We start from the raw sequence: 13,729 nt of genomic DNA, 5'->3' as shown, positions 1-13,729 counted from the left end.
CGTCCTGAAGTTTGCTAGCGAAACCGAATGGACAGCGCAAACTAATCTCACCAGCGCGGCGCTGACCATGTGACTTTATTCATTACTGCTCCGCAGAAGTTCAGGTGTTTTCCCTGCATATAAGATAATGAAGATCAGCATGAAGTTATTACATTTCTTTTGCTTATTATCTTTCATATTAGTACATTAGTGTTTGAAAAGCTACTTTGAAGAAGTGTATTTTAGTAGCCACGGAAAGAGCCGTTCAAAGCAGAAACGATTAAGGACTGTGCAGTGCCGGGGGAACTATAGGATCAGGGTTGGGAACCACTATTATTGCACAGAAACATCATTAGGGAAAACACTGTTGAGTAAACGAGGGGAAAAGAGTTGTCATTGTAGTCAGAGTGAAACAGACTAAAATTATTGAACATAATGAATATAATGAAATACTGACTAAATTTAAAGGATATATTTAAAAAGAATGTAAAATTGACCACTAATACCAGATCATGAGATTAGACATTTGTGTACACCTGTGATTTCTGTGCTGAGATTTAGTGTTTACTGAACATTTTACAAGCTAATTTTAGTCCTAAAATTCTTACTGAGGACAAAGACATGTGTGACTATCAGAGAGTTCATCTTACCTCAGTGTCTTCAGTTTACAGTGAGGATCCTCCAGTACAGCAGAGAGCAGATGAACTGAATCTCCTAGTTTATTCCCAGTCAGATCCAGATGTCTCAGGTGTGAGGGGTTTGATCTCAGAGCTGAAGCCAGAGCAGAACAACCTTCATCTGTGACTCCACAATCCCACAACCTGTAGAGAACAATGACACACTCTTCACTCTCTCAGTTCAGATCAACACGTACAAGTCACAATTCTACACAGACTATTAAATATGTCTAAATTTCAACTGGAGATTTATCAGTCATAAAAAAATAATAAAGAAATTCAAAAAGCTTTCAACACCTGTGTTTCATAAATCCAACCGTTCTAAATGAGCTCAAACACAACTCCACCTCTTCTCTGTGACAGACTCATCGTGAAGATGAAAGCACACAAGAGTATGGTAGGTTACCTACTGACTATAAGTAACTTTCCAACTACATGCCAACTTATTCTAACCTTAACCCTACCAGTCTACTAATACATCTATTAACACTCCAATGGGAGTTAGTAGACATGTGCAACTGTACTTATAGTCAACAGAAAGTGTTAAAGGGACCATTAAAATAAAGTGAAACCAATATGGTCTAACCTAAATTGAGAATTATGACAACACTGTTGCTGACAGTGAACATACCATGAGGTTTTACTGGATATGTAGTGAGTGTTTCTGTCTTCCCAATGCTACCTTCTGCCTCTCTGTTTTACTCTTCTTCTTCATCATTTACTTTCTCCTTCCAGTATATCATTCTCTCCCTCCACTGTGCATTTCTCTATCTCCACTGCATAATAATGTCCTGCCTCTGCTCTTTGCTCCTGTTCTCCTGCTTCATCTGCATCTCGCTCTGATTTTTTTGTAAATAAATGAATAAATATCTGTCTCTGTATCCCTTCCTCTTCATTTGGGCCTTCTGTCTCATAGAAAACAGTCACATAAAAACACATAATGAGGACTATTGTATATACAGTACTTTATCAAAAAAAAATAAGATTCATAATGTGTACATCTTATCTAATTTCATGCTAGCATTTGGCCAACATGTGTAAGTTAGCCTCTTATGTAAAGTGTAATGAGCAAGCTAAACCTAATTTCTAGAGCCTATAAATCATCAATATGACCAAAACTTTGCTGAAAAACCTCTTGCACACGATCTTCTTCATGCCTTTTGTCCTCTGATTGATAGTTTATGCTTTTAAAAAAAAAATATATATATATTTTTTTAATCAAGTTAAGTAATTTTGCTCAGAAATGAGGGCTTTAATTATCTTTATAAAGTAAATGTAAGAAACATTTACTGGACTGAAGCAACTGGGGTTTATTTATTATTCATACACCATTTGTTAATGTTAAAAATTAAATTCTTTTGACATTTTTTCATGTTAATATAAATGTCAAATATGACACAATAGGCTTTTGGGGAACATTTTCCATCTCTTAATTATCATTGATTTGCATTGAATTGCATTTGAGCCATAAACAGATGCATAAATATGATACTCAACAACAACAAAAAACACACATGCATGGATATACAAGTTTGCATGTGTTTTTTGTTGAGTATCATATTACACACACGCACACACACACACACACACACACACACACACACACACACACACACACAGCTTTTATAGTTCATATATGCAATTTTAACATAAAAAAATGGTGTATTAATATCAATAAACCCCAGTTGCTTCAGTCTAGTAAATGTTTCTTACATTACTTAATAAAGATAATTAAAGCCCTCATTTCTGAGCAAAATGACTTTACTTGATAAAAAAAAAAAAAAAAAAAAAAAAGTATAACCTATCAATCAGAGGACAGAAGGCATGAAGTAGATTGTGTACAAGATGTTTTTCAGCAAAGTTTTGGTCATATTGATAACAGGCCCTAGAAATTTGCATATTAAATATGATACAGTAGGTTAATATATTCATAAATAGGCATTATACTTATTGTTCGACTGAATTTTACAAAGAATGTTTAGTTAAAGTTATGAGAGAATAAATGTTTTAAAATTGTTATTAAAATGCTGTAACACGCATTGCCAAACCAGCATTCTTTTTTCACAATTAATTTATTCTCCCAAAGGGGTATCCTGGGAGACACAAACATTTACAGGCAGATTATGGAAAATGGAAAAATTAAATCCATAAAATTTAAACTTAAACATAATATGCTAACACTTAACAACTCTTCAAACATGCAAGTCCCCTCAAATATTGTAAATATGTGAAATGTATCACTGAAGGCGAGTAGATTTCCCACTACAGGTCATGTTGTTTTTAAATGCTGCCCATGAGCTAAACAGAGAATATATGAATGAAGTCACCAGATCTAAATATTCACAACAAACACCCTTTCAACATGAAAACTGAGAAATTAAACCAACACTTTCCCTGCTTCTCCTCACAGACTCTTGAATGTTTGTGTGTCCCAGGATACATCGCCCCTTTTAGGGTTCATTTTAAATTAAGAGAATAATTATATGAATACTATATAAATTACAAATAATTACAATTCATATAATATAAATATAAAATTATTTCACTCTAAACTGCTTTAATTTGGAGTGAGAGATACAGGAGGAGTGGCTTTATTGCATCAGATACATGTCACTTTACTCACAGCTGATTGGTCCAGTTTTGGTTTGTGATCTCTAACACAGAATACATTCATTTTATTCAAGGTCATCCTGCAGCGCAAGTTACCATGGCGATCGAACCCGCTAGAAACGAATCCACCTTCTTGAGCCCGAAAAAACAGAGTTTGCTTAAAATAATCTCAAACTTCCAAGGGGAGCAACTGAAACTGGCTTCATGCAACAGGACACAGAAACAGTGGGAAACACTGCTGTAACAAACACCACTCACTGTCATTCTGAAGTGCTCCTGAGAGCTTAATGAGCTGGGTCAGTGTGTTGGATCTGAACTCTGCAGATAGGTAGATCTCCAGGAACAGTTACGAGATAAACACATGATTTACGTTTCCTGCTTCTGTGCATCAAAATGATACATAATATTGAACTATTCATTCGGGCACGTACATTCTTTCATTCTTTCTCCACAAGAACACAAGTCCGTTCTTAGATCTGAGAAACCACCCAGGAGAACCCCAACACTGCACATTTTGGATGTCTCTCTTCTCTGACAAACACACCTGAGATCTTGGAGTCTTTACTAACGAGCTGATGAGTTGAATCAGCTGTGTTTGATTAGAGAGACATCTAATCTGTGCAGTGCTGGTGAAACTCCAGGATCAGGGTTGAGAACCACTGAATTATTATACAGGAACATCATTGGGGAAAACACTGTTGAATAACATGGGGGAACAGGAATGTCATTGTAGTCAGAGTGAAACAGACTAAAATTATCGAATATAATGAAATATTGACCCAATTTAAAGGATTTTTTTTATTTTTTTATGTAAAAATTAACACTGGTACCAGATCATGAGATTAGAAGTGTGTACACCTGTGATTTATGTGCTGAGATTTAGTGTTTACAGAACATTTTACAAGCTAATTTTAGTCCTAAAATTGACATCAAATGATACATCTTACTGAGGACAAAGACATGTGTGACAATCAGAGAGTTCATCTTACCTCAGTGTCTCCAGTTTACAGTGAGGATCCTCCAGTACAGCAGAGAGCAGATGAACTGAATCTCCTAGTTTATTCCCAGTCAGATCCAGATGTCTCAGGTGTGAGGGGTTTGATCTCAGAGCTGAAGCCAGAGCAGAACAACCTTCATCTGTGACTCCACAATCCCTCAACCTGTAGAGAACAATGACACACTCTTCACTCTCTCAGTTCAGATCAACACGTACAAGCCACAATTCTACACACACTATTAAATATGTCTAAATTTTCATTGGAGATTTAAAATAATATAGAAATTCAAAAAGCTTTCAACACCTGTGCTCCAAAAATCCCAGTTTATATTGGCAGTTTAATAATAGGAGAAATCTTCATAATATAATCTTCTTTTGTTGTTTGTTAATTATTGATCCACTGATGTTGTGAAGGCTCAAACAAAACCAACTTTTTCAATGATTTCAGACAGCAAGACAGCAACGTAATGACATCATATTAAAAAAATAACATCACACACCTGACGAAAACATTTCTGGACCTTTATAAGGAAACAGCCAAGCAACCAAAATGACATTAAAGTTATAATAGATCAATTAAATGTACTGTTTGTTACATGATTCCCAATTATTTCCATTATTTCACTATTTCTAGTATTTGTACTTTACATTTTCATTTAAATGTTGTAATTAGCAATTTATTTAATTTTACCTGTAAAGCAGATTTGTTAAATGACAGCATTGATTAAAGTTTCTTATGGGGCAAGAACATTTTTCTAATGCTATGACAGCAACTCCAGGATGAGCTACGAAGAACCTAACAATCCTGGATCATGTAAAATCATCAACAGTAAAATCCAGATAACAGTAATCCACGTATGAAGAACGGGCCCCTGTTCTCCAGTGCATTGTTATATTGAGTTTGATATGTTTTTGTAGACTGTAAATTATTTTTGTTGTTTTCACAGTGATATTACTGTATTCTCAACAGTTCTCTACTGTATAAGCCGTGTGTAGTGATGATGTGCCTCCAGTGCTCGAAGTGGGCCAGTACGCACCAGCACTTCTATATTTTAAGCTGTAGTGTACCCTCACTTTTTCTTGTGTACCTTCAGAAAACTTTAACTCAAAATTGACTTTGACTATTAAATTCAAACAGGTGTAGATCAGTCATGAAAATTTGCTCATTGCGACTCATTTTGCTAGAACGGGTCACGTACTGTATGTAAGCAGACGCATGTAAAATCAAAACTGCCTAATGTTACTTAAAGGGGTGGTAAAACACAATTTCACTTTTCTAACTTTAGTTAGTGTGTAATGTTGCTGTTTGAGCATAAACAACATCTGCAAAGTTACAACGTTCAAAGTTTAAAGCAAAGGGAGATATTTGTTTTTAAAGAAATCAATTTCTAAGAACTACAGAAAACGGCCGGTAGGGACTACACGACATTCCTGCGGGCTTGCTGAAATCACTATGCCCAATATTTACATAAACCCCTCCTCCGATGAAGGATTCGCAAAACGGCTAGTCCTGAAAGATCGAGCAGTTCCAACTTTAAAAACAAAAGCTATTGTTTACGAGCCACAACCTGTAAGTATGATTTTTTCGTTGATGTGTTTTCCTGTAATAGTTTGTATTGTACGCTGTAGCAAGGAAGTAAACAATGGACAACGCTGTTTGGCTCCACAAACCAGTTTGTTAAATGCTAATTCATACTTATCCGACAAACACATACAAACTTCTGTTTAATATCACCAGCGCAGCAAACTTGGAATCTTCGTGGTTGTTGTCGTTTATGTGATCAGTGTAAATTATTCTTTGAGTATAGCTTTTATGTATTGTTTATCTAAATGCTTGTTTATCTACAGGCATGCTAAACATGGTTTTGTGTTTGATTTGGCTACCGTTGTAAAGCCCATGTTTAGTGTTCGTATTGTATTAATAGTTCTGGCGACAGATATTTAGCTACAGTCGTTCTAAATATACAAAAGTAACAGTGTCATATAGCGATCTGCAGTCTTAAAAACATACCTTTCTGAAACGTCCTTTAACAGCCGTTCTTGAACAGGTTCTGCTCGATCCTCTCCACTAACATTCTCTGGGTCTGATTCGGGCTCAAATTGGTATGGCAATATTGACGCTGGTTGTTTACTGAAGCACAAACTACCGGTAAGGGTAAGGGGCGTGACGTTTCCGAACAACGTGCACTTGGCGGTTAGTGAATCACAACACACTGGGCCAACTAACCAATCTGGGGGGGGCGGGGGGCTTCATAGAACCCGGAAATCATCCGACCGTTTTTACAAGGAGGAACAGAGCAGTGTAGAATAATGCGAATTTTTAAAAACGAAGCATGAACACATGTTACAGTGCACCCCACAAACACAATCAAGCCTTCGAAAAAAGGTGTTTTACCACCCCTTTAATGAAATGTCGACGCAGGACGAGGTATAGGACTGTGAAGCTTTGGGGGTGTTGTTGGACTTGATCTACTCCATCTGTGTTTTTTGATCATCATTCTGAATCCGATCCAGACGTAGTCTAAATATCTAATATCTAAAAATTCTTAAATCAAGATACATAAGCAATTTTTCAGTATACAAGACTTAACATTTTAAGTTATTTTGCTTCTCAAGTAAATGAATCTTCAATTAAGAATACAAAAAAGAAAAGACAAAAATACTGAGAAAGAAATTTATTTTCTGCAGTGTAGTCCTAAAATTAACATCAAAGCATTTAGTCCAGGGTTCCTCAAATCCGGTTTTGAAGTGCTGCTGTCCTGCAGAGTTTATCTCCAACCCTAATTAAAGACGCCTGAACAAGCTAATCCATGTCTTCAGAGTTACAGGAAGGAGAGTTTTATCAGGGTTTGAGCTAAACTCAGTAAGGCAGCGGCCCTCCAGTGCCAGATTTGAGGAACCCTGATTTAGTCTTACAGAAGACAATAACATGTCTGACTATGATATACCATAGATGCTCTTACCAGAGTGTCTCCAGTTTACAGTCAGGATCCTTCAGTACAACAGAGAGAAGCTTCATACCCGGATCTCGCAGTTTTCTCTTATTCAGATCCAGTTCTCTCAGTTGTGAGGGGTTTGATATCAGAGCTGAAGTCAGAGCAGCACAATCTTTCTCTGTGACTCCACAATCACTCAAACTGTAGAGAGATGAAAATCATACTTGGTAAACACTATGAACTGAAAACAAAAAGCAATAGAAAATAGAGAAAAAATAGACAATTTGTAGATGGAGTAAAGAAAACACTGCACTTGGTCACCCATGGATGGCACTGTCTCAAAATTACTCAGGAACCTTGAGGTCATGGTGTCACAGATTACAATGGGAGAGAGAGTTAAGTGTGAATAAAAGACAAATGGGATATGGTATGGACTCAGGATAACAAACTCTCAGTGTGCAAAAGAACAAGATTCTGAACAGACACGACATAAACAACATCAAATTAAACCAACTAACTCCACGCTTTGCTCTAAATGTAAGACCGCATTCTTGGGCTAGAATTCTTGGGCTCCCTTGCAAGTGAATAACCAATAAACATGCTATATGAATATTTATTTTTTTGTCTGTTGTTGCCAGGACTTTATAGTACCGGATCAGTGATAAATCACTCTTTGTATAGCGTATAATTAAGACAAATTATTCCCATGACATAAATTTTACAACCATCAACTGATATCTCAACCATGATAGCCTTTTTTTTTTATATTGTGTGCTTTATTATGTCATATTATGCATGCTTTATTATATATATTATGAAGTCATATTTATAGATTTTGACCTTTGCCTTTTTAGTCCAGTCTCTGGCTCTATCCAGTTGATGTTGTTTACCTCTATTGTAAGAATTGGGCTTTATTTGTCTGTTTAAAATGTAATACTTAAAATGTTGATAAAAAAAAAAAAATGCTACTCTGAATAATGCCTGAACCTCGTATTCTGAGCACTTCTTGCGTTGTTGTTGTTTTTGCCTCTTCATGATGACTCGCTTAATTTTAGTCCTAATTTGTAAGTCGCTTTGGATAAAAGCGTCTGCTAAATGACTAAATGTAAATGTAAATGTAAAACCTTATCTAAGTAGTCAAGTTTCATTGTCAAATTTGCAACAATAAAGAATGAACTTTTAACGTGGATCAAATCCATATTAATTACTAAGTACTAAATTAAGTTTAAGTACTAAATCATTTGTAACATTAAACTTGTTTGTTTTAAATTAATCCTCATGTTGAAGACATTGGCTGTCAGGTGCTTTAACACAAGTTTGAGTCAGCTTGTATTGTTTCCCAATCACATCTCCCCATCATTATTCCCATCAATAAAATAGATTAATTCAAATTAAAAAAAATCTGAAAAACAATAAAAACAAGTATGCTGCCATGTGCAATAAATGTTCGTATGTTTCTTAGATTTATGAGCTTTTGATTTTCTTTTGTTAGTAAAGTGATAGTTTTCACTGATACTTACTGAACTTTCATCACAGGCAGCAGCTTCTGGAGAACCTTCAGTTTTTCAGCTTTATTGTTTTCTCCAACAAATGTATTAATATCAAACTTCTCCAGACTCTTCTCTGATGTCAACAACACAAAAACTACAGCTGACCACTGAGATGAAGAGAGTCTGGCTTCACTTATTGTTCCAGATTTCAGATACTGTTGTATTTCCTCCACTAGTGACTGGTCACCCAGTTCATTCAGACAGTGGAACAGATTGATGGATTTCTCTGGAGAGTCAATGGTCCTGATCTTCTCCTTGATGTACTCAACTGTTTTCTCATTGCTGTCAAACCTTCTTCTTCTCAGTGTCATTAGTCCCTGAAGGAGAATCTGATGAGACTCCACTGACAAACCCAGAAGGAAGCGCAGGAAAAGGTCCAGATGCCCATTTTTACTCTGTAGAGCCTCATTCACAGCTCTCTCATGGAGCTCAGAATATGAAACAGATTTAAACATAAGTTGAAACCAGTCCTTAAATACAAACAACAAATCTGGTTCAGAAACTGGGTCAAATACATTCCTGTTGTTGTTTGTGAAGCAGAGGTGCACATATAAAGCTGCTAGATGTTCCTGAACACTCAGATGAACAAAGCAGAAGACTTTCGCCTGATACAGGCCTGACTCCTCTCTGAAGATCTGAGTGCACAATCCTGAGTACACTGATGCTTCTGTCACATCAATGCCACACTCTCTCAGGTCTTCCTCATAGAAGATCACATTGCCTTTCACAAGCTGCTGAAAAGCCACTTTCCCCAGTTTGAGGATCATGTCTTCATCTGTCAGGTTCTTCTTATAGTCCTTTTCATGTTTGATGTTGGACTGAAGGATCAGGAAGTGTGTGTACATTTGAGTGAGAGTCTTGGGAATCTCTCCTCTCTCTGCTTCACTCAACATCTTCTCTAGAACAGTGGCTGAGATCCAGCAGAACACTGGGATGTGGCACATGATGTAGAGGCTCCTTGATGACTTCAGGTGTGAGATGATTGTATTGGCCAGACTCTGATCACTGATTCTCTTCCTGAAGTATTCCTCCTTCTGTGGCTCATTGAAGCCTCGTACCTCTGTCACTCGATGGACGCACTCATAGGGGACGAGATCGGCTGCTGCTGGTCTAGAGGTGATCCAGATCAGAGCAGAGGGAAGCAGATTCCCCGCAATGAGGTTCGTCAGCAGTACGTCCACTGATTTCTTTTTGTTTACATCTCGTAGAGTCTCATTCCTTTGAAAATGTAAGGGAAGACGACACTCATCCAGACCATCAAAGATGAACAACACTTTATATTTGTCACTAGATATTCCCATTTCTATTGTTTCAGGGAAAAAGACATGAAGAAGATCTGAAAGACTGAATGTTTTGCCCTTCATCAAATTGATCTCTCTGAAAGGTAATGGAAATATGAGCTGGACGTCCTGATTCACTTTGCCTTCAGCCCAGTCTAGGATGAACTTCTGCACAGAGACTGTTTTTCCAATGCCAGCGACTCCCTTTGTCAGCACAGTTGTGATGTGTTTGTCTTGTCCAGGTAAAGGTTTAAAGATGTCATTGCATTTGATGAGTTTGTCCTCTGTTGCTGCTCTCCTGGATTGTGTCTCAATCTGTCTCACCTCATGTTCATTACAGATCTCTCCACTGTCACCCTCTGTGATGTAGAGCTCTGTGTAGATCTCATTCAGGAGTGTTGGGTTTCCCTGCTTTGCTGTTCCCTCATTCAGACACTTAAACTTCTTCATCAGATTTGATCTAAATGTGTTGAGGACTTCATGGCTGCAAAATTAAAATTCCATGGTACATGTATTACATAAGTTAAATATAGTGATACATAGAGTAAAATGTCTTATTTATTCTCTGTATCATGACCAAGAACATATCATAATATTTATGAAATGTGTTGATTATTAATGTGTTTTAATTTTGATCTCAATAAAAAATTGCACACTTTACCTGACACCAGCATCCCTGCTTTCATTAAAGTCCTGTAGTTGATTCATAGGCTGGTCATTCTTCTTACAGACGGGTTTTGTGACTGTTGATCTTTGTGTTGGGATTGAACTTAAACATCATGAAGAGAATCAAGAATCAGACACTCTGATATTGATGGATTTATTTTACATCACCTGAATAATTCTATCAACAGTTAATAAGTTAATGCACATTAATAAATCAACTGCTCAAGGGCACAACTGTAATAACACTAAAAACAAAAACTATAAGTTTGACAATATATTGTATTAAATATTGTACATATTAAATTAAAATAATACATTGTTTATTGATTGCTTATAATTTAACTTCATGCCAGTTGTCAGAGCTATTTTAATGGTGAGAATAAAAGTAGCAAAATATAAAAAGAGAAATAAACAAAAACCTACAATTACAAAAGTTTTTTAACTAAATCAGCCTCACTATTATTTCCATAAGAATCAACAGAATAAAATCAGAGTCCTAGAGGAGTTAAAACAATCGCATTTCCTTAAAATCTGCTTTAAAGATAGTGGACTCTGTCATAAGAGGCATAAAGGAGGATCTTCAACTGATAACAAAACCTTGTGCCTATTTGGCAATATGTGCAGATGATATAGTCCCAGTGATTATCTGAGCAGAAACAATGTTTTCTACCAACAACATGATTAATTTCATAAAGTTTAATTTGTTTACATTGATACCAGGTCATTTTTGGAGGACTCATTTTGGAGGACGTTATGATGGGTTTGAGGTCAGAATATATAGGGCATTATTTGAGCTCTGAATATAAGGCCTCCACAGCAGCACTGCTGCACATTACCTGGAGTTCCACAACACCCTGATCCCAACAAAAAGGACTACAGTCCATTTAAAATGTCCAGACACAAAAGCTGGGTGTTTAAAAATAATATAAGCATCTCATTCAATAAAATGCTATATTTGAGTCCATGCCAAAAAATTTGAACACTTTGTAGATATGTCTCTCTCACATCAGGTGAAGACAACAATGTCTAGTATGAATATCATAAACGCAAAATACAAAAACACCATAATATAAAAATGCCAATCATGTATTTAAAGAAATGTTACAGCTACCTGAGATCAGTCTGTTTATTGTCATTCTTAAAATTGATTGGATGACCCATAGACCAGTCACTCCTCAAAGACACACAGCTGGGCGCTGGATCTGATCTCTCCTGCTGAACTGAACTATAACAGAACAACGAAACGAAAAAAACAAGACGTTTTAATGAAAAGCACTTGAGGAGGGTTTAGTTTAAATTTAATTTAAAACAATGTATTTAAAAAAATATATAATAATAATGTCACCGTTTTTTCTTCAGGAGACATCTTTTTTATTATATAAAAGGTTATTTAATGTGTTTATTCATAGTACCTGCATCCTTTAGAAAAAGCTTCATCTCTGGATGTTTGTGTGTCATCCATGATAAAGCTGAACAGTTGAAACAGTCTGATCTCCACTGACTCTGGGTGGAAATGACAAACAAACACAAAACTAATGTAATTAAACATTGTTAAACATCTTTATAATCGATCTGACCAGATCGTGAGAGTTGGAGAAATAAATATATAGAGATGTTTTGATAAATCGTCATATACACGATACACAAAAGAAACGTCGTTCATTTCAGAGAAAATATTAATGTGGAAGTCACCTCGAGTCCGCGAATAGTAGGCCTAACCTTTATCAAAATGTATCTACATAGCCAACCGATTCACAAACTCCTCCATCTCCATCGAGTAGGCTAGCTACACATGGAAGGCATCGACTATTTTATTAAAATGGCGAAATATCAGCTTTCTTTTACTTTCGCTATTATCTGTGACTAAAGGGGCACGTGCATTTGTAGCAGATTGTTCATACCTGTGTTCGCCAGTAGAGGGCGGTGTGCGCTGTGTAGTGAAAGCGGGTGTTTGGCAGATCAGGTCATCTGTCTATATCAGTCAGTAATAAAACATGTAAGCGTTCATAAGCCTATTATTCCACATCTCACTTAAATAGAATCTATGTAGCACTACTTTCTTCTTATTTAATAGGCTACTCTAAACCACTTCTACATTCCTCCTCCTCTTCACATTCACTAAATAAACTCAGATTGACCATGAGGTTCCTTACTTGTTTAGCTCCAGTCTTCTTCTATACACACTTTTGTGTGTGTGTGTATAGTTTCAAATAGGACCTACATGTTACCCCAAACTCTGTTAGCAATACACTTAAAGACCTTTTTATATTTCTTTAACAAAAAACTGGCACTGGTGTTTGTTCCATGACTAAAAACAAATTGCCTTTAGCCAAAATAATTTTTTGTTTGTTTGTTTGTTTGTTTAAAAAAGCATTGTGTGCCGTGTTTGGTTTCTTCCTATTTCTGATTACTACAGTGGACTGTATCCCACTCTTAACACGAATTACTTGACTTTACTAGAAAATTGCTCGGAAACCTGTTGCCTTAAACCATTAAGTTTTTACACAAGGTGAAACTAAAGAGATCAAGCATAACACATTAAGTGGATGCAGTATATAAATCAAGTTTACATTAGTAGTCTTTAATTAAAATCATTAGATAATTTATTTTTGTTATTGTTCATTGTATAAAATAACTATTTTATGTTACGCAAATGTTATATTTATGTAATGTCTTATTATTTATATTTTGAGATTTATTGCAATAAATGCATTCTGTCACAATTGGAAGGGAAGACAATTAAACCATTCATTTCAATGTTCCAATGTTTTTTCATTCATTTTTGATGACAAAAACAAAACAAAAAAACATTTAACACTTCAATGTAATAAACTTGTCAACCAAAAGACAAGTAAAAATAAGCATTGAAACTGCTTGCAAACAGAATGCACATAGCTTTTATCACGGTTTCAATGTTGTCCATCATAACTTCTTCCTCAATGATGATGTTCAATGACGCTTGATTGAGACGGAGAGAAGACGAGAGCACAACACCTTCATGCTCAATGAGAGGATTCTAATGTCCAGATGGCAG

At 36.0% G+C, this 13,729-nt stretch overlaps 1 protein-coding gene across 1 annotated transcript in view; it reads right to left on the bottom strand.

Moving 5' to 3' along the window:
• The window catches only part of LOC311283898 (NACHT, LRR and PYD domains-containing protein 12-like), a 98,145-nt gene extending 85,852 nt beyond the window's left edge, over positions 1-12,293 (bottom strand). The window contains exons 1-7 of the mRNA XM_084398658.1: positions 12,108-12,293; positions 11,807-11,920; positions 10,691-10,798; positions 8,720-10,513; positions 7,227-7,400; positions 4,256-4,426; positions 630-800 (exon numbers count right to left, since the gene is read on the bottom strand). Of these exons, the coding sequence (XP_084254784.1) occupies positions 630-800; positions 4,256-4,426; positions 7,227-7,400; positions 8,720-10,513; positions 10,691-10,798; positions 11,807-11,920; positions 12,108-12,244 (2,669 nt within the window). The 5' untranslated portion in view covers positions 12,245-12,293. The remainder of the gene's footprint in view (positions 1-629; positions 801-4,255; positions 4,427-7,226; positions 7,401-8,719; positions 10,514-10,690; positions 10,799-11,806; positions 11,921-12,107) is intronic.
• Positions 12,294-13,729: the final 1,436 nt, after the last annotated feature.

Source organism: Rutilus rutilus, assembly GCF_951802725.1.
Source record: "Rutilus rutilus genome assembly, chromosome: 24".
Taxonomy (NCBI): Eukaryota; Metazoa; Chordata; class Actinopteri; order Cypriniformes; family Leuciscidae; genus Rutilus; species Rutilus rutilus.
This window is presented reverse-complemented; position numbering and strand designations above follow the sequence as displayed.